The sequence below is a fragment of the Chiloscyllium plagiosum genome, unplaced genomic scaffold, assembly GCF_037043375.1.
Source record: "Chiloscyllium plagiosum isolate Xiang-an unplaced genomic scaffold, Cpla_swu_hap1 HiC_scaffold_36, whole genome shotgun sequence".
NCBI classification, from domain to species: Eukaryota; Metazoa; Chordata; class Chondrichthyes; order Orectolobiformes; family Hemiscylliidae; genus Chiloscyllium; species Chiloscyllium plagiosum.
The window spans coordinates 32665309-32686964 of record NW_028270174.1 but is presented as its reverse complement, the minus strand read 5'-3'; the positions used below and the strand labels follow the sequence as shown (position 1 = coordinate 32686964).

General features: G+C 41.1%; 1 protein-coding gene and 1 long non-coding RNA gene across 3 annotated transcripts in view; one reads left to right on the top strand and one right to left on the bottom strand.

Moving 5' to 3' along the window:
* LOC122539384 (uncharacterized) overlaps window positions 1-21656 on the top strand; it is a 50302-nt gene that overhangs the window by 3866 nt on the left and 24780 nt on the right. For both annotated transcript variants that reach the window (XR_015753329.1, XR_006309062.2), the window contains exon 2: window positions 6855-7048. This is a non-coding gene — a long non-coding RNA (uncharacterized LOC122539384). The remainder of the gene's footprint in view (window positions 1-6854; window positions 7049-21656) is intronic.
* The window catches only part of usp38 (ubiquitin specific peptidase 38), a 37885-nt gene continuing 34132 nt past the window's right edge, over window positions 17904-21656 (bottom strand). Inside the window, exon 11 of the mRNA XM_043674155.2 lies at window positions 17904-19416. Within this exon, the coding sequence (XP_043530090.2) occupies window positions 19252-19416 (165 nt within the window). The 3' untranslated portion in view covers window positions 17904-19251. The remainder of the gene's footprint in view (window positions 19417-21656) is intronic.

Here is a 21656-nt window from a genome sequence, read left to right as displayed (position 1 = left end):
GAAGTAAGTTGTGAAGAGACAGAAGGATTGTACAAAAATATGTTAAATATATTGGCATAAATGTAGCAAATGGAGTGTAATGTGGGAAAATGTGAAATAGTCCATTTTATTGGGAAGATAAAAAGAAGCATGTTATTTAATTAGGAAAAATTGTAGAGCTCTACCATGCAGAGGGAAAGAGTGTAGCCAGAGTGGCATGAATCATAAAAGCTTAGAATGGAGGTACACCAAGTTATTTGGAAAGCTAAGAATTTTATAATTTATCACAAGTAGAATTGAATACAAAAGTAGGGAGGTTATGCTTTATTTATACAAGGCATCTGGATTACTGTATTCAGTATTGGTCACCTTATTTAAGGAAGGACATAAGTGCATTGGGGCCACTTGAGAGATTTATTAAACTATTACCTGGAAAGAGTGCAGTGTCTTAAGAGGAAAGATCGGACAAGCTATGCCTGTATCTCCAGAGTTTAAAAGAGTAAAAGATGACATTGAAAGTTGCATCACAGTTGGATACGCTGGTTAAGAAGGCATTTAGCAAGCTTGTCGTCATTGCTCAGACCATTGAGTATAAGAGTTGAGACATCATGTTGAGGTTGTGCAGACATTGATGAGGTCATATTTGGAGTACTGTGTACAATTCTGGTCACCCTGTTATAGGAAGGATATTATTAAATTTGAGCAGATTCAGAAATTTACAAGGATATTGCCAGGACCGGAGAGTCTGAGTTTTACGAGGAGAGGCTGGATAGGCTGGGACTTTTTTTCACTGGAGCATGGGAGGTTGAGGTGACCTTGTAGAGGGTTATAAAATCGTGATAGATAAGATGAATAGCAAAGGTCTTTTCCCTTGGGAAAAGGAGTTCAAAACAAGAGGGCATATTTTTAAGGTGTGAAGAGAAGGATTTAAAAGGGATGTGCGGGACAACTTTCACACAGAGGGTGGTTTGTATGTGGAATGAACTACCAGAGGAAGTATTAGGTGCAGGTGCAATTACAACAAGACACTTGGACAGATACATGAATTGGAGAGGTATATAAGGATATGGGCCAAATGCAGGCAAGTGGGAGTAGTTTAGTTTGGGAAACTTGGTTAGCATGGACAATTTGGACCAAAGGGTCTGTTTCCATGCTGTATGACTCTGACTCTGAAAGATCCTGATGAAGTTTGACAGTGTAGCTGTTGAGAGGGTGTTTCTTTTGGGAGACTTTACATCTAGGAAGTCACTGTTGAAAAGTCAGAGATCTCCCATTTAGGGCTGAATTTAGGTGTTAGTCTGGTGAAGTAACAAAACAAGACTACTCACATGTCTAAGAGCAGAAATAGCATACATAGATGAACACACAAGGAGAGGGTTAGATCTAAGGTCTGCAGTCCTGCCACATAGAGCCCTGAATGGTGGTGGAGTATCAAACAGCTGTCAGAAGGAGGAGGAAGCTTTACAAATATCCCACCTTTAATTATAGGGGAGTCCAGCACATCAGTGCAAGTACAAGGCAGAAGTATTTACAACCACCATCAGCTAGAAACGCCAAGCAGATGATCCAGCTCAGTGAAACAAAACAAAGAATTGCGAATGCTAGAAATCTGAAACAAAAACAAAGTGTTGGGGAAACTCAGCAGGTCTGGCAGCATCTGTGGAGAGAAAACCAGAGCTCTCTGCACACTTGCTGTCAGACCTGCTGAATTTCTCTTCTCCAGCACTTTGTGTTTTTGATTCATTTCAGTGTACACCTAAGATTACTAACAATGTACTGGATACTGCAAAGTCTATGACATCATTTCATCAATGAAATTAAAGATTTCTGCTCAGAACTAGTCACAACGTTAACCAAGCTATTAAGACCAAAAGAAATAGGAACAGGAGTAGGTCAATCAACCTCTTGAACCTGCTTATGAGACCCAAATTAGGAAAAATTACCCCTCTTTATATAATCTTTAACTTCTACTTAAATAAAAATAAGAGATGCTGGAGAAACTGTAGATCTGGCAGCATTTGTGGAGGGAGAAAGAAAGTTAATGTTTCAATCCAAAATGGCTTTTTCAGAACAGGCGTAATGAAAAGATGACAAAGTGGAATTGGGTCGGAGGGATATGGAGGTGACGAAGGCCAGAGTTGGCTATCAGACTTGCTGAGGTTTTCCAGCATTTTCTGTTGTTTATTTCAGATCTCCAGCATCCATAGTACTTTGCTCTTCTTTAAATTCTACTTAACTGATATTCCCAGTTCTTGTCCTATGAATTGTGCAGTCCTCTTAAATAAATATTCAAAATAATTGAAAGCTTAAAGTTTTTCAGTTTTTAATAACATATAGATTTCTAACCAGACACTCTCAAATTAAACATTTCTGATGAGGTAACTTCTTCCCTCAATTGAAAACCCCTTTCCAGTAGAGAAGCTATACTTGCTTCTCACCCCAGTCAGGTCTCTGAACTACCCAATAGACCTTTAATAGAGTCACAGAGATGTACAACAGGGAAACATAGATAAATGATGAAAAGTAGTGGACCTAGCACTGATCTTTGTGGCAGTCCACTGGTCACAGGCCTCCAGTCTGAAAAACAGCCCTCCACCACCACTCTCTGTCTTCTACCTTTTGAGTCAGTTCTGTATCCAAATGTTCTCCCTGTATTCCATGAGATCGAACTGAGCCAACCAGTCTCCCATGGGGAACTTTGTCAAACGCTTTACTGAAGTCCATTTGGATCACGTCCACTGCTTTGCCCTCAACAATTCTCTTCGTTACTTTTTCAAAACTCAACCAAGTTCATGAGACATGATTTCCTATGCACAAAGCCATGTTGACTATCCCTAATCAGTCCTTGCCTTTCCAAATACATGTAACTCCTGTCCTTCAGGACTCCCTCTAACAACTTGCCCACCACCGACATCAGGGTCAATGGTCTATAATTCCCTGGCTTGTCCATACCAACTTTCTTAAATAATGGTACCACATTAGCCAACCTCCAGTCTTCTGGCATCTCACCTGTGACTATTGATGATACAAATATCTCTGCAAGGGGCCCAACAATCACTTCCTAGCTTCCCACAGTGTTCTAGGGTACACCTGATCAGGTCCTGGGGTTTTATCCACTTTTATGCGTTTCAAGACACCCAGCACTTCCTCCTCTGTAATATGGACATTTTTCAAGATGTCTCTTTCTATTTCCTCACATTCTCTATTTTCCATGTCCTTCTCCACAGTAAACACTGATGCAAAATACTCGTTTAGTATCTGCCCCATCTCCTGTGGCTCCACACAAAGGCTGTCTTGCAGATCTTTGAGAGGTCCTATTCTCTCCCTAGTTACCCTTTTGTCCTAAATGTGTTTGTAAAAACCCTTCTCCTTAACTCAGTTGCCAAAGCTATCTCATGTCCCCTTTTTGCCCTCCTGATTTCCCTCTTAAGTATACCCCTACTTCCTTTATACTCTTCTAAGGAGTCACCTGATCTCTCCTGTCTATACCTGACATATGCTTCCTTCTTTTTCTTAACCAAACCCTCTATTTCTTTTGTCATCCAGCATTCCCTACACCTACCAGCCTTTCCTTTCACCCTAACAGGAATATACTTTCTCTGGACTCTCGTTATCTCATTTCTGAAGGCTTCCCATTTTCCAGCCGTCCCTTTACTGCGAACATCTGCCCCCAATCAGCTTTTGAAAGTTCTTGCCTAATACCGTCAAAATTGGCCTTCCTCCAATTTAGAACTTCAACTGTTAGATCTGGTCAATTCTTAATCTTTGAGTTTTCTTAATGAAATTAATCCTTGACTATTCTGAATTGAAATCAAGCTAATGTCCTTCAGTGTTTAACTGTCATAAACCAACTCAGTATATACATTGTATTCTGTTAACACTCTAAGGGTTGGATTATGTGACTGTTCTGGAAAGACTGATTGACCTAATTTTTTTTGTATTTGAAATAAATCTTTACAAAAACAACCAATATGCATATGCCACTATTTTGAAATCCATACTCTAAAACTGATACTTACACCTTTTAACACAGGAACCAAAACCTGTGAACTTAAAGATAAATCCTTGGTGGCAAAACAAAAGAGAAATAACAGCCCTTTGTCCCACTAGTGGAAATATTCATGGCAGTGTGCCCTAATCATAGACTTGATGGTCTAATGGTACCATACTAAAACCCCTTGTGACTGTGAGTGGTAGACTGAAGCTTTTGACTGGGTTATTTGTGTTTTGAAGATGTTTCTTTTTTTGAGGATTCATATTTTGACATAGTGGACTGTGGTTTATTTGAAATGCTGAAGAGATACCTGTCACATTTTTTAAACTGGTTATTCTTTGAAGATGCTTCTTGAAAATCACATCACTTAAGCTAATTGCTCGGATTTGTTTTAATGGAATCACATGCCTGGGTTAAGTTGCAAGGTGGCAAGGGGACAGGTGAGTGGAGCAATGTTCAGGGTGTGTCAGGGTGGGCAGGGTTTATCAGGTCCTGCAGGGATAGGGAGGGTGGGCCCTGGGTCACCAAGTCCTGAGGCAGGGGGTTGATTCGGGTCTGTCTGAGGGATGGGATTGGATGGTTGGGTCTGGCAACAACCGATTTGAGTTGAATTGGGTCTGACACGAGAAGAGGGTGGTCCAGGGTCAGGTTAAGTGTAGTGGGGGGAGTGAGTCAGGTCACGTTTCTAGGGAGGAGGGATGTCAGTGCTCAGGTCAGTTCTGACAGGATGAATGGGTTGGGGGTTGTGTCATGTTCAGTGAGAGAGGAGGAATACAGGGTACAGGGAACTGGGTCCAGAAACTGGAAGGGTTGAGAAGGTTCATCAGGGAGTGGAGATGTTTACGGGTCAGATCCAGCAGAGGAAGGGCCTGGTTGCAGGTCAGCACCATCAGGGGAGGGTTTGGTCATGGGTCAGGACCATCGGGGAGGAGTTGGTTGTGGGTCATTTCTTACAGAGGATGGGGTTGTTTGTTGGGGAATAGGCTGTTGGAGGGTCAAGTCCAATCCAACTGCAGGGGAATGGTTGGTTGGATCTCGAATTTATTGGTTCAGTCCCATTGAGGGGCTGCATGAAGGGTAGTGTTCTGAGGTAGTATATGTGGTCTGGGCTAGTGTAGTTTGGGATGGGTGAGGTATGAATGTAACCAGTTTAATTGTTACACAGGAGACAAACTATTTATTTAATAATCCCACTTCACCTGAGAAGCCATTTTAATTAATTCCATCAGAACCATCCAAAATGTCCAACTTAAATGGAGACTCTTTGGAGGGATCCTAGCCTTGCATAATTCCCAGTAGAAAATTCTATTTCCCATGCAATGTTTTCAGAGTGTGCTACGATTCCACAGGGTCCCAATGCTGAACTCCCATTAATATTGGCATAACAATGTCTGGCCAGTGGAAAATCTGTCCCCAAGTTATAGCTGTGAGGCTAATTGCAAACACTGGTATGAATATGGGGATGATGAATATGATTTTAGATTAGAGTGGTGCTGGTAAAGCACAGCAGCTCAGGCAGCATCCGAGGAGCAGGAAAATTGACATTTTGGGCAAAAGCCCTTCATCAGGAATAGAGGCAGAGTGCCTGCTCAGCACTGTCCCCATGACTTGTCCTACCTGCCTATCTTCCTTTCCATCTATCCACTCCACCCTCCTCTCTGACCTATCACCTTCATCCCCACCCCCATTCACCTATTGTACTCTATGCTACTTTCTCCCCACCCCCACCCTCCTCTCATTTATCTCTCCACCCTGCAGACACTCTGCCTCTGTTCCTGATGAAGAGCTTCTGCCCAAAACGTCGATTTTCCTGCTCCTCGGATGCTGCCTGAACTGCTGTGCTTTACCACCACCACTGTAATCTAGAATCTGGTTTCCAGCATCTGCAGTCCTTGTTTTTACTATAATGGTAAATATGATACTTGAGAACAACAGGGAATTCTTGTCAAAAGAAAAAAAAAACTCATTGACCTTGAAATGAGGCAGGTAAGCCTGTTGTTACACTTTGGGACTTAAGAGCCATTCAAAGCCATTTGCTGTGAAAAGGCATAACTTTACCACCAGAGGAGCATTGAATGCTGTGTTTTGAAGTAATCAGCATGGTGGGACGTAGTAGCTTCTCCAATGGTCATGAAAAGACCAGTTGAGGTAAAGAAGACAGCAGTTGCAGGAAAAAAACTTCTAGGAAATTTTCCTCCATGTGGAGGGTCCTGAGGTATAACTAAACCGGTTCCATCATTGGAGACCAAATTGGCACGACAAACAGAAATTTGTTTTTCTGAAACTTTCTTTGGGGATTTGGATAATCAGAAGGAAATCATCAATAAGTCTTTTTTGATTGAGGCTCAACAAGTTTATCTCGAGTTAAATAAAGTAACCTAATCAGCTCTAAGGAACTGAAGCAGAGGGATTTCTGAATTATGCCTTTGTGGAAAAAATTAAAGGAACGGAACGCCAGACTATATTACAGCCTCAACATTTTAAAAACTGTCCACATTGCAGGAAAACAAATGTATTGCTGATTCTTTATCTAAGTTTTTTTAAAATTATCCGATAACTAGATGGCTAGACATAACTATTATTTAACTGTAAAGAGTGAATGACTGTGTGTGGATTTGCCTTAATTTTAAAAATATTTTTGCTCGGTTACATTTTGCAATGAAACATATATTTTAAAACAGTATTCCATTTCTCTAAGGGTGGAGATGTTTCATTCATAACATTTTTTGAGGATTTATATTTTAAGAATTTTGGACAGTGGTTCACTTGGACTGCTAATTACAAAGAGTCATTACAAAGAGCTTGGGACTTTTTTTTAAGTTTTGGAAGCCATGGCTTAAGCTAATTGCTTAAACTTGTTTACTTGAAATCACATACCTAGATTGATGGCTTGTTTTGGATATTGTTTGGATCTACTGAAGAAGACCAGTGACCCAGCTCATCTGCTAACTGTCTGAGAAAACCCTTTGGTAAAGTCCAGTGTTAGAAGTGAGAAAACTGATAAAGCGGTTCTCCTGAAACACTTATGAAATTTTGACTATGGGTGAACAAACTGAATTTGCAAAGATTCCAGTGGTAAGTGCTTGCATTTCATGAAAGCTGTTATTGTGTGCCAAGATGCTGACTAACAATTGTTTAATTAATCAATTTATTCAAAAGAATAGTAACCAGCATGGAGCATCTCGTGGTGAGTTGACAATGTCCCTACGTCGAAGCGAGAAGTTTTGGTTCAAATTCCACCTTCCCTGGAGTTGTCATAAAGTGTCCAAACATTTGATTAAAAATAATTAGAAATGGCTTGGTCCATCTAAGGATTCTTTATATGGAATTCCTCCCTCTTTCCACTGGGGATCTGGGGTGGAATGCTGCATGCAGCAATACTCATGCAACAGTGACATGGGCAGTAAATGACCACATTATGTGTGTCACACTTAGCTGTGTGCTGACATCATTCTCAGCATTGACTTCCAGTTTTGCAATTTGCTGCCATCCAAGGACCTAGGAGGTCAGTGCAGAGGAAAACAAAATTCAAAGAAACGTAGATCACAACATATGCCAGGGTCTGGGTGGGAAAGGCAGTTGATGTAGGTGAATGTAGATGGGTTGGGAGGGGACTTGGGGGATTGTGAATCCTATGGGGTTAACAGGATGTGCTATTAGGAAAGGGATGTGGATGTTTAGTGACTCATCAACATGGTCAAGTTGGAATGCCCATGTTCACCCGGGTGCCCTGTGGAGTTTCACAAATGGTGCAGACACAAGGGATGCCAGTTGTTTAGTGGAATCCATTGAGTGGCAAGTTGTCCCAGGAAGGGCATGTGTTAAGAACTAGGAAATTGGATGTGAGTGATGCCACAGCGGCGAGTGACATTCCATGCGTGTCTCTCTGCCTCTGTCTCTGTCTTCAGATAGCTAATTCATTTACATCCTCAGCAAATTTTGGTTGTATCAGCCCTCTTTAAAAAAAATGTTAGAATCACAATTTAGAAGTGTTGAAGTAATTTGGGGTTCTGAGCTGTGGTCGTGCCAATTTAAAGGGGTTGCTTTTCTGTATTTTATTGTACTTCAGCCCTATAATCCAGATCTATGGGCGTTCTGTGCAAAGAGGGGAAGGCAGATTGAAGAACCTCCTTTTGAACCTGTTATTGTGTGTGGCCAAGGTGGCCATCAACAGGTCCATGCAGCGGACAGTAGAGGTGTCATCATCCCCAACTGTCTGTCCCTCTTCCATGGTTACATCAATGGACTCCATTATCACAATACAGACATGTCATGATTGTGTGGACCACCCCCCTACCCCCACTGCCCCTCTCACAGTGCACCATCACCTTCAGAAATGACAACTTAATTTAAGTTTTAATTTAATTTTGTTTTCATTTTGTAAGTTTGTTTCGCCTTGTTTCAGTGTACCACCAACAGAAGAACTAGGAGCAGGAGTAGGTAACTCAACCCATAGAGCCCGATCTGCATTCAATGTAATTATGGCTGATCTTATTTTCACCTCAACACCAATTTCCTGCCTGCTGTCCGGAACCCTTCAACCTATTACTTATTAAAAATGTATTTCCTCCTTAAATTCTTTCAATGCCTCAGCATCAACTGGAGTCTGGAGTAGTCAATTCCTCAAATACACAAGCCATTGAGAGCAAATAATTCCTCATGATCTTTTGTTTTAAATCTGCCAACCCTTTTCCTGAAATTATGCCCCCTCATTCTAGATTGTCCCTCAAAGAAAGACAACTGCTCTACATCTACTTTGTCAATCCCCTTTAATTCTTATATACTTCATTTAGATTTCCTCTCACTTTTTCAAACTTTAGCGACTATAGGTCAAAACTGCTCAGGTGGTTTAACTAGTTTATTTATTTAAAAGCATAGAAAAGAATTGTTAGCATTGACCTGCCTCAACCACAGGTGGTTGGTAGCCAGAGCCCAATACAAAAAAGAAAACCCTGTTACCAGTCCAAACATTAGATTGTATTCAAAACAATGATATGGGCATTACTCTATGTCAATATTGTTTATTAAAACCTTGGTATTCAATTCATATTCTCTCCAAATAAAATGCTTGAGTGGCCCATGTATCCCTATGTACAAATATGGGTTTCCTTGCCTCACTTGGAGTAGGGTGTGACTTTTCTTTTGGACAAGAATTCTTCATAACAATCGGATCTTTTTCATCTCTCACCACCTTCCCCCCTCCCAAAAAAAAACAATTTATTTTACATGGATTTATTGTTGCAGATAAAGACATAGCTTTGTCTGTCGAGCTGTTGATCTAAGTGCTTTTGCTTCACTGACATGTTGTACCCTAATAAATCCTATAGGCTTATCCCATAACTTCCAGCAATCAATGTCAATGTGTCCTTTCTTGTTGTAATGGAAGCATGCTCACTTTCAAGCATGACTCCTATTCTTAGTACTCTCTTTTCTAGACTGACTGGATGGGATCCCTTCATCTTCTCAGATTTGTAGGGGTATGTGAAAAAAGGTTGCTCTTGGGGTAAAGGCTTTTGAATAATATGATTGATAAGGTTGGCATAGTTGGGAAGGAGAGATCACATCCAGAGTGAGCCCCAACCTGATTAAGTATGCAATTTGGAGACAGCATGGTAGTTCAGCAGAGGGGAAGAGTAAGTTTTTGCTTGCTTTTTTTGGCTCATATTTTTCAAGATGTTTTTTTAAACAGGATAAATTGAAGCCCAGGATCAGGGACACAGCAGAAAAGAGTGACATCACAAGTAAACCATAAGTTCATCGGTTGGTGATAGCTACTAATTTAACTATTTGTTTTAGGTTACTTTCACATTGAAGAAAAAAAAGGGGAAATATTTACATGCTACAAACTAAAAGACCAGTTTTTGTCATTTACATAAATGATTTGGATGTGAGCATAAGAGGTACAGTTAGTAAGTTTGCAGATGACACCAAAATTGGAGGTGGAGTGGACAGTGAAGAAGGTTACCTCAGATTACAACAGGATCTTGACCAGATGGGCCAATGGGCTGAGAAGCGGCAGAGGGAGTTTAATTCAGATAAATACTAGGTGCTGCATTTTGGGAAAACAAATCTTAGCAGGACTCATACACTTAATGGTAAGGTCCTAGGGAGTGTTGCTGAACAAAGAGACCTTGGAGTGCAGGTTCATAGCTCCTTGAAAGTGGAGTCGCAGGTAGGTAGGATAGTGAAGAAGGCGTTTGGTATGCTTTCTTTTATTGGTCAGAGTATTGAGTACTGGAGTTGGGAGGCCACGTTGCGGCTGTATAGGACATTGGTTAGGCCTTTGTAGGAATATTGCGTGCAATTCTGGTCTCCTTCCTATCGGAAAGATGTTGTGAAACTTGAAAGGGTTCAGGAAAGATTTACAAGGATGTTGCCAAGGTTGGAGGATTTGATCTACAGGGAGAGGCTGAACAGGCTGGGTCTGTTTTCCCTGGAGCGTCAGAGTTTGAGGGGTGACCTTATAGAGGTTTACAAAATTATGAGGGGCATGGATAGGAAAAATAGACCAAAGTCTTTTCCCTGGGGTCAGGGAGTCCAGAACTAGAGGTTTAGGGTGAGAGGGGAAAGATATAAAAGAGACCTAAGAGGCAACTTTTTCACACAGAGGGTGGTACGTGTATGGAATGAGCTGCCAGAGGAAATGGTGGTACAATTGCAACATTTAAAAGGCATTTGGATGGGTATATGAATAGGAAGGGTTTGGAGGAATATGGGCCAGGTGCTGGCAGGTGGGATTAGATTGGGTTGGGATATCTGGTCAGCGTGAACAGGTTGGACCGAAGAGTCTTTTCCATGCTGTACATCTCTGTGACTATGTTTGTATGACATTTTTAAAAATCAGATTAAGACCTAAGTAATTAAGATAGAGATGAAGAAACAGGTGATGTGTTGTAACTACATGACATGGAGCTGGTGGATCCTGTGGTGTTTCAGAGACACCACATATGTAGCACATGTTGGTTGCTTGAGGAACTTAGCTAAGAGTTGATAAGCTGGAGTCTACATTTCACATACTGAGACTCACTTGGAGGGGGAGAGTTACCTGGATGCTGTTTCAGGAGGCAGTCACACCCCTTAGATTAACTGCTGCGAAGTCATCAGGGACAGGAGGTGTGACTATGAATGATGCAAGTAGAGGGATCCAGGAAGTAATGCTGGAACTTAAGCCTGTTTAAATTTAAAATTCTTGCTACCTGTGAGGATGAAAGTGAGAGCTGTATGCAGGATGAGCAAACTGTCCATAGCACTGTGGTACAGGGAGCCATTCAAGGGAGGAGAGAAAAGAGAAATGTAGTTGTAATAGGAAATAGTATAGTCAGAAGAGCATATCCCATTCTCTGTGGCCAGGATTGAGAGTCCCAAAAACTGTGTTGCCTGCAAGGTGCCCAGGTTCAATACATTTCATCTGGGCTGCAGAGGAATTTGGAGTGGAAGAGGAAAGATTCAGTTGTTGTGGTCCACATCGGTACCAATGATATAGGTAGGAAGAGGAAATATGCTGAAGGAATATGAGCAGCTAGGGGATAAAAGTAAGAAGCAAAACACACACTAATCTCTGGATTACTGCATTTGTGATTAGCAAATTGGTATAGGGTCAACAAGATTAAAAGGTAAACATGTGGCTCAAAGATTGGTGTGGAAGAAACAGGTTTGAATTCATGGGATATTGGCGCCAGTACAGGGGAAGGAGGGAGCTGTTCTGATGGAACGGACTCCACTCGAATCATGCTGGGATCAGACTACTGGTGAATCATGTAACTAAGATTATGGTTAGGGCTTTAAACTAGATAGTGGTGGGCGAGAGTTCACTTGCATGGAAAATTATGCTAAAAGATAAAGGCTGGAGGAATGGACTCAGCAGATGTTATTAAAGTTTCCAGAACAAATCAAAGGACAGAGCGTATGGAAAGGGTCAGGAATCTAACTTTAGACAAAACAGATGGCTCCCTGTACCACAGTGCTATGGTCAATTTGCTCATCCTCCATAAAGCTCTCATTCTCATTCACACAGGGAGCAAGAATTTTAAATTTAGACAAGTACACCGATGAAAAAAGTGGCAGTTAACACAGGACTGATGGTGTTGTACTTAAATACATGCAGTATATAAAACAAGGTAAATGAGATGGTAGCACAGATTGAAATTGTCAGGTATGATGTTGTGGATACCATAGACACCTGGCTGCAAGGAGATCAGGGCTGGGAAATAAATATCCAAGGGTTCACATCCTATTGAAAGAACAGGCAGATGGGCAGAAGGGGAGAGGTTTCCTTGTTAGTAATAAATTAAAATAAATTTATAACACAAAGTGATATAAAGTCAAAAGGCGTAGAATCTGTGTGGGTAGCATTGAGGAACCACAAAGACCCTGAAGGGAGTTGTGTACAGGCTTTCTTGTTGTAGTCAGGATGCGGGGCAGAAAATAAATCAGGAGATAGAAAAGGCATGTGAGAAAGGCACTATTTCAATATTCATGGGGTCGTCAATATGCAGCTGGATTAGGAAAGTCAGGTTGATAGCGAATCTCAAGAAAAGAAATTTGTGGAATGTCTGTGAAATGCTTTTTTTGGAGCAGCTTGTGGTAGAGCCCAGTTACAATTCTGGATTTGTTGATGTTAATAGGGCAGAGTTAATTAAGGAGCTGGAGGTTTAGGAACCCCTAAAGAGCAGTCACCATAATATGTCGGCATTCACCCTGCAGTTTGAGAGGGAGAAGCTTGAATCAGATTCACCATAAAGGTAATTACAAAGACATGAGGGAGGAGCTGGGTGGAGTTAATTGCAAGGGGTCCTAGCAGGGAAGATGGTAGAGCAGCAAGGGCAGGGGTTTCTCAGGGCAATTTGGGAGGCACAGCAGAAATTCATTCTAAGGAAGAAGAAACATACTATGGGACAATGAGACAACAATGGCTAACAAGGGAAGTCAGAGACAGCACAAAAGCAAAAGAAAAAGCATATAATGTTGTAAAGATTATTGGGAAGCCTTCAAAAACCAGCAGAGAATAACTGATGGGGTTCCAGTGGAAGTTTACAAGAATGGTCCTGGGGATGAAGGGCTTGTCATTATAAGGTGTGGTTGAGGACTCTGCATCTGTATTTGATGGAGTTTTGCAAGATGGAGTGGGGGGTGGGGGGGCCTGATTGAAACTTATAGGCCTGGATAGAATGGACATGGGGAAGATATTTTGCCCCAGTAGGAGAGACTAGGACCCAAGGGTACAGTCTTAGAATGAAGGGACATCCCTTTCAAACTGAGAGGAGGAGGAATTTCTTCAGCCAGAGAGTGGTCAATCTGTGAAACTCATTGCCACAGAGGGCTGTGAAGGTCAAGTCATTGAGTGTATTTAATACAGAGATCGATTTTTGTTGTTAAGCAAATCAAATGTTACGGGGAGAAGGCAGGACAAAGGGGCTGAAAAACATCAGCCAGAATCAAATGCTGGAGAAGGCTTGATGGGCCAAATAGTCTAATTCAGCTCTTATTTCTTATCATCTTCCAGAGGAAGCGAATTATCATCAGCTCCCTTGGCTGCTTGTCTAGCATTTGAAGCCTTTTGATTCTCCTTGTGTGCCCTTACATATGTAGGTAGTGAATTTTTAAGAGTTTTCAAGATTTATTTCCCTGAGAATTTGTTTTTGGCCTCTACTCATAGGGATAAGTTCCAATGTTTGGCCCCTTGTGCACACATTGTCCTGGGATCTGCTGGACGGCAGAAGGAACCATAGAACTGGTGTGCTGCTAGAAGGTAATATTCCACACCCATCCACCTTTGTGTTCACCCCAGCCTGGGCTTAAAAATTCAGCCCAGAACCTGTTTGCACCTAGTATAAGTCAGGGAAGCTTTGGTAATGGGTTCAGTGTGAAAATCAGTGAGTTTTGGGTTATTACAAGTTATAAGTAAGCCAATTTGGCAATTGTATAAACCATCATTGAAATATTCAATGTTTGTGCAGTGTGTCCAGGAAGCTTTTCTAACGCAGTATGTAGATTGTCCAACCAGAGGGGAGGCCATATTGGATTTGGTACTCGATAATGAACCGGGACAAGTGGTGGGCTTGTTAGTGGGTGAACATTTTGGTGATGGTGACCACAATTCTGTGACTTTCACCTTGGTTATGGAGAGAGATAGGTGCGCACAACAAGGTAGATTTTATAATTGGGGGAAGGGAAATTACGATGCTGTAAGGCAGGATTTGAGGAGCATACGTTGGGAGCATAGGCTGTCAGGGAAGGATGTGGTGGAAATGTGGAACTTTTTCAAAGAGCAGATACGACGTGTCCATGATATGTATGTACCTATCAGGCAGGAAAGAAATGGTCGTGTGAGGGAGCCTTGGTTGACGAGAGAGGTTGAATGTCTGGTAAAGAGGAAGAAGGAGGCTTACATAAGGTTGAGGAAACAGGATTCAGACAGAGCAGTGGAGGGATACAGGATAGCCAGAAGGGACCTGAAGAAAGGGATTAGGAGAGCTAAGAGAGGGCATGAAAAATCGTTGGCGGATAGGATCAAGGATAACCCCAAGGCATTTTATGCGTATATGAGAAACCTGAGAATGACGAGAACGAGGGTAGGTCCGATCAAGGACAGTAGTGGGAGACTGTGTATTGAGTCGGAAGAGATAGGAGAGGTCTTGAACAAGTACTTCTCTTCAGTATTTACGAATGAGAGGGACCGTATTGTAGAAGAGGAGAGTATGAAATGGACTGGTAAGCTAGAAGAGATACCTGTTAGGAAGGAAGATGTGTTGGACATTTTGAACAACTTGAGGATAGACAAGTCCCCCGGGCCTGACGGGATATATCCTAGGATTATGTGGGAAGCAAGAGAGGAAATTGCAGTACCGTTGGCAATGATCTTCTCGTCTTCACTGGCAACGGGGGTGGTACCAGGGGACTGGAGAGTAGCGAATGTTGTGCCCCTGTTCAAAAAAGGGAATAGGGATAACCCCGGGAATTACAGGCCTGTTAGTCTTACTTCTGTGGTAGGCAAAGTAATGGAAAGGGTACTGAGGGATAGGATTTATGAGTATCTGGAAAGACACTGCTTGATTAGGGACAGCCAGCACGGATTTGTGAAGGGTAGGTCTTGCCTTACAAGTCTTATTGAATTCTTCGAGGAGGTGACCAAGCATGTGGATGAGGGTAGAGCAGTGGATGTAGTGTACATGGATTTTAGTAAGGTATTTGATAAGGTTCCCCATGGTAGGCTTATGCGGAAAGTCAGGAGGCATGGGATAAAGGGAAATTTGGCCAATTGGATAGAAAACCTGGCTAACCGGTCGAAGGCAGAGAGTGGTGGTAGATGGTAAATATTCAGCCTGGAGCCCAGTTTCAAGTGGAGTTCCGCAGGGATCAGTTCTGGGTCCTCTGCTGTTTGTAATTTTTATTAATGACTTAGATGAGGGAGTCGAAGGGTGGGTCAGTAAATTTGCAGATGATACGAAGATAGGTGGAGTTGTGGACAGTGAGGAGGGCTGTTGTCGGCTGCAGAGGGACTTAGATATGATGCAGAGCTGGGCTGAGGAGTGGCAGATGGAGTTCAACCCTGCCAAGTGTCAGGTTGTCCATTTTGGAAGAACAAATAAGAATGCGGAATACAGGGTTAATGGTAGGGTTCTTAGTCAGGTGGAGGAACAGAGGGATCTTGGAGTCTATGTACATAGATCTTTGAAGGTTGCCACTCAGGTGGATAGAGTTTGTAAGAAGGCCTATGGAGTATTATCGTTCATTAGCAGAGGGATTGAATTCAAGAGTCGTGAAGTGATGTTGCAGCTGTACAGGACTTTGGTTAGGCCACAGTTGGAGTACTGTGTGCAGTTCTGGTCGCCTCACCTTAGGAAAGATGTGGAAGCTTTGGAGAGGGTGCAGAGAAGATTTACCAGGATGTTGCCTGGAATGGAGAGGAAGTCGTACGAGGATAGGTTGAGAGTTCTCGGCCTTTTCTCGTTGGAACGGCGAAGGATGAGGGGTGACTTGATAGAGGTTTATAAGATGATCAGAGGAATAGATAGAGTAGACAGTCAGAAACTTTTTCCCCGGGTACAACAGAGTGTTACAAGGGGACATAAATTTAAGGTGAAGGGTGGAAGGTATAGGGGAGATGTCAGGGGTGGGTTCTTTACCCAGAGAGTGGTGGGGGCATGGAATGCGCTGCCCGTGGGAGTGGTAGAGTCGGAATCATTGGCGACCTTTAAGCGGCATTTGGATAGGTACATGGATGGGTACTTAATCTAGGTTAGAAGTTCGGCACAACATCGTGGGCCGAAGGGCCTGTTCTGTGCTGTATTGTTCTATGTTCTATGTTCTTAATACCATTGGGTATAGCGGAAATCTGAGAATGACCACAAATAGTAATTTCAGCAGCCCTTAGCTACTGGTGGAATCACTGTTCCTCCGATGTCTGGTTTCCCCTCTTCTAATCTCTCCATATTCAAACTCTTCCCTTCCATACTGCTGGCTTGCCTTCTCACCTGCTCCCAGATGTCTTCCTTGCTCTCTGAAATTGGCACACAATTTCATAATGAACAAAATTACTTAACAACAGGGACTAATCCTTTACAACATTTGTATAAAAAAATCGTACTGGCTATAATATGAGCATGTGTCATCTGGTCAGAATATCCCATCATCAAACCGCTCAGAATTTTCCCAGAGTTTGCAAGCCTCATTGTTGGCAGTGGATTTGTTGAAATTCACAATTACTATAATCCGTTCTTATTTTAAATGACAATATCTGTTCAGTCCTAGTGATTTGTGACACAGTTGTGTTTGATGCAGTATCTTATAATTACAGTGCTGTCATCTTCCAGGAAGTAGTGAGTTAAGTTGCTTTGAGAGGACATCTTCCTATCGTTTGGTATAATAATTGCTAGGTGGCTCCCCCTGGTGTTTCTAGAAAATGCACACAATGATAGTACATGTATTTGGGAGCAATTTTCAACCACCTCACAAAAAAAGGTCTGATTTTTATCATTTTTTTTCCTTGCTCCAAATGTAATTATAATAATGTTTGTTTGATTTTAATTTAAAATCATACTTAATTTCTGCATCACTCCTCAGTTACAGAGCACAGCACAACATACCTTCATCTCTAGAACACAACCTGTTTTCCCTCATCTGCTCCTGAATTAAGTCTCTGTTATTTTCTAGTCTAATGCTCTCCTGACTAACCTCCTATCTTGTGCTGATTCAAAAGTTGGCTGTCTACATTTCAGCGACTAGGAGAAAGTGAGGACTGCAGATGCTGGACAGTCAGAGTCGAAATGTGTGGTACTGGAAAAACACAGCAGGTCAGGTAGCATTCCTGAAGGGTTTAATGCCAGAAACGACGACTCTCCTGTTCCTTGAATGCTGCCTGACCTGCTATGCTTTTCCAGCGCCACACTTTGACACGGTCTACGTTTCAACTCAATCTAAATGCTGTTCACCTATCACCCATGTGGTTGCTATCCTGGCAGAAATGGTCTGACAAAATCCCTGTTCCTCCCTCTCTCTGTAATTCCTCCTAATCTTAATAACACTCAAGATTTCTGAATTTCTCCAATTCTAGCTTGCTGTAAACCCTGAAATATTAATGGCTCCATCATTGGCAACTTTAATTTAAATTGCCTTTGTCCTCAGCTCTGTACTTCCAATCCAACCCCCAACTCCTTCTTTAAGACACTTTTTAATACAGCCCTTCTGCCAAGAGTCACAATTACTCGTTATTTTTCAAAGTTTAATAACTGTGAAACTTCTGTATCACTGCTGTTGTTTAGTTATTTCTATTAATGACAAATAAAATTTGCTTAGCAGGTAAAATAAAGTCACAATCATGTATCACATTAACTTGGCATTTGCCAAAACCAAAGATTAGGGCATGTGATAAATCCAGTAAACTGTCAGAAAGACTCATTTATGGGGAAAAATTGGGAAGATGAAGCCTGAAGACAATTGTAACGAGCATTATGCTTTATTGTCAAAGCCCTACAATACAAAATGGGCTCAACAAAAAAACCGTACATATTATTTTGAAGATAAAGATTTTACAAAAAAAAACACTAAGGAAAAAGGAAAACAACTTTTAGAGCTTTAAAAATAAGCCAAAAATGCATATAAAATAGAATGAATAGTTTTGTTGTTTGCAATTGATATTTGATACCAATTAAAGGAAAACTCAACAATCACTGATTATTACTAGTCCCTAGATCAAGTTGGAAATAGTTACTAAAATAGTGTTCAAATGTTTTGAAACATCCGAATGTATAAGCAGTGCACTTCTAAATTAAAAATAAATAATTTAGTGAAAAACTGATATTGAATAACAAGTTGTTTCTTTCCCCCAGTCATATTTCCTATACATTTAAATATTTATAAATATTCAGTTTTACAATAGGTTCTTAGTTAGCATTGTAGTCCACCCAATGCTAGAACAATTCTCAACACATTCATAAGTTTGTCAATGTTTGGAATTATTCAGTAGTTAATGTGTTAGCCATGAGCAAACATAGGAACAAATGTTTTTGTTAGCCTTTTATATTTAGTATACATGTGCAATAAACCTTAGATCTCTTCAAGTGATGGCAGGGTTGGTTTAACATGTTAAGTTACATCTATGACAAAAATATAAGCAATTCTCCTCCCTCTCTCAAGGATGTGCATTTTCAAAACAAGCTTGAAAATATAACTTTTAAATTCTTGGGTCCTAATTGTACCTTGTCTATACAGATCAAGGCACACATGCATAAACACACACACAAAAAAAGAGCAAAAATGGCTACCAAATCTGTGACAAACACTACTCCCTGAAATTGCAAGATGTTGTTTACACAATGAAAGATAACATCAATGAAATGCAATAATAGAAATTTGGCAATTTAAAATCCAGGTTTTGAATAGTTATGGGTTTGAAAAGTTCACTTAATATATTTACAGCCTTTATACAAATACACATTAAATGCTGAATATCTTATTTACAAAATTCATTCAAACATGCAAATATAATCAGGTTAGATTCAGCTGTAAGGTTAAGAAACCTACAAACATTAAAAACTATTGCAATCATTAATATTTTTGAATCTTTTCTCCCTATTTTAAGAATTAGCAAGGATATAGAGTCAAGCCATTTTTTTCAAAATGCCAAACAGGCTGTGAAACAAAGAACAGTTGGAAGCATGCTTGATGCTTCATCAATAAATTCTGCTCTGTAGAGTGACTTGATGAACACGTTACATGTAGTCCCCATTCAACAGAAGGAAGGGGAGAGAAAAAAAAAGGTCGGTCTTGCAGAAGGAGTCTCAGAAGACAAGCCGGCTAATAGTATTAAAGCCACCATTTCCTCCTCCTCCACCACTTGGGCCGCAACTCCCTGGTGGGTCACTGTCATCAAAACCGCGTGGACGAAATGAACATGTAGTGGAGGATGCTTGTAATGCTCTGGTACGGGCATTTAGCTCTTGTTCCTGTGGGAAGGAAAATAAAAAGTGAATTTCTATTTATCTCCAACAGCACTTTAACAACTATAATTACAGAGATCAATGTTTTTGCCAACTAGCATTCCAAAACAGTGGTTAGAGGGATAACCAGTGCTAAGCAGTAAATGCCAAACAGCCCACAAGAGAAGGCCCCAAACTAAAAAAAAGTAACAGCTCGCACAAAACATGGGTTATTACATGCTCGTAAAGGAGACAAGGTCCTCACTGCCCATTACCTTATTATTAGCTGGCAGTTTTACTTCTGTCCATTTTATGGAATAAATTGCTGAAGTATGCTTTGTGAAGCTGAAGGAGTGCATAGATCGAAATTGTCTATATTTTAAACGAGGCTGTGGAGCAGTTCAGCACAGCTTAAGTTTACATTGGGCATTCTAAAATGATTTAAAGGGGTAGGGAAAAGAAGTAAACAAGTAAACATATAATGTGGAAAAGGATGAAAAGGGAAAGTGATTAAAAGTGGGAGGGAGAGAGACTAGCACACAGGATCCATACAGAGGACCACTGAAAACAAAAATGAACTATAGAAAAATACAGCCTTCAGTCCAATTCGTCCACGCCTACCAGATATCCTAAACTGACTTGGTCTCACTTACTAGCATTTGGCCCACATCTCAGTAAACCTTTCCTGTTCATCACCACCATCACCACTTCCTCTGGCAGCAAACATTGCTGTAAACATTCCTTTAAGTCTTTGGAGTCAGTGAGGACTGAAGATGCTGAATCGATAAAATGTGGTGCTAGAAAAAGCACAGCAGATCAGGCAGCATCCAAGGAGCAGAAGAATCAATGTTTCGGGCCAAAATGTTGACTCTACTGCTCTTCTGATGTTGCCTGACCTGCTGTGCCTTTTCCAGTGCCACATTTTATTGACGTCTTTTAAATCTTTCCCCGCTCACCTTAAATTTATGCCCTCTAGTTTTGGACTCCCCCACCCTGGGAAAAAGACAGACATTGTCTACTTATCCTATCCATGCCCCTCATGATTTTAAACCTGAGGTCATCCCTCAGCCCCCAACCCCACTGCGGAAAATGTCCCAGCTTATTCGGCCTCCCTTCTGTAGCTCCAACCTGACAATATCCTTGTAAATCTTTTCTACTCCCTCTCAAGTTTAACATCTTTCCTATAGCAAGGAGACCTGAATTGAATGCATTCTTCTAAAAGTGGCCTAACCAATATCTTGTATAGCCACAACATGACATCCTAATGCAATAATCAATGCAATGACCAATGAAGGCAAGCATGCCAAATGCCTTCTTCACCATCCTGTTTACCAGTGATTTCGCTTTCAAAGATCTGCATCTCCAGATCTCTTTGTTCAGCAACCTTTACCAGGACCCTCCAGTAACTGTCCTGTCCTGATTTGCCTCACCAAAATGCAACATCTTACATTTTTCTAAATTAAACTCCATCTGCCATCCTCCGCACATTGGCCCATCTGATCCAAGAGATAACCTTCTTCACTGTTCACTACACCACCAATTTTGGTGTATGTGCAAACTTACTAACCATACCTCCTATATTCACATGCAAATAATTTATACAAATGACGAAAAGCAGCAGACGCAGCACCACTGGTCACAGGCCTCCAGTCCGAAAAGCAACCTTCCACCTCCATCCCATCTTCTACCTTCAATTTGTATCCAATTGACTAAATAAATGCTCAAGTGATCAAATATATAAGAAAGCTAGTTTGATGTGGGAGGATAAAATGAATGTTTACAATATGCATTGCGGTCTAAAGGTCAATGGTCCTGATTTTGCCGTAGTAACAAATAGGTTGTCAATGTTCATTGTTATTACAGGATAAATCGGATTGTAACTTCTGACATTTAGCATCGAAATCCAGAGGGTGCTATCAGAGTACTTTCCTCCTTCACAGGGTATGCTATTGAAGACTTCAATTGATTTGGCAATGAATTACACTAACCACGACAAAATAGGAGACACATTGATTAGTTCTACACACAAAATGGCTAAAATAGTTAGGGATAATGCTGATACATCTAGGATTTAGTTTTTAAGCAACAAAATAAATGATTATTACTCTGAACAACATCTCTGGCCCTGAACATTTAACTTTACAAAAGTATAATCTCATCAGAAATAGCAGATGGAGTTCAATCCGGACAAATGCAAGGTGATGCATTTTGCAAGATCCAATTCAAGAGTGAACTATACAGTAAATGGAAAAGTACTGGGGAAAATT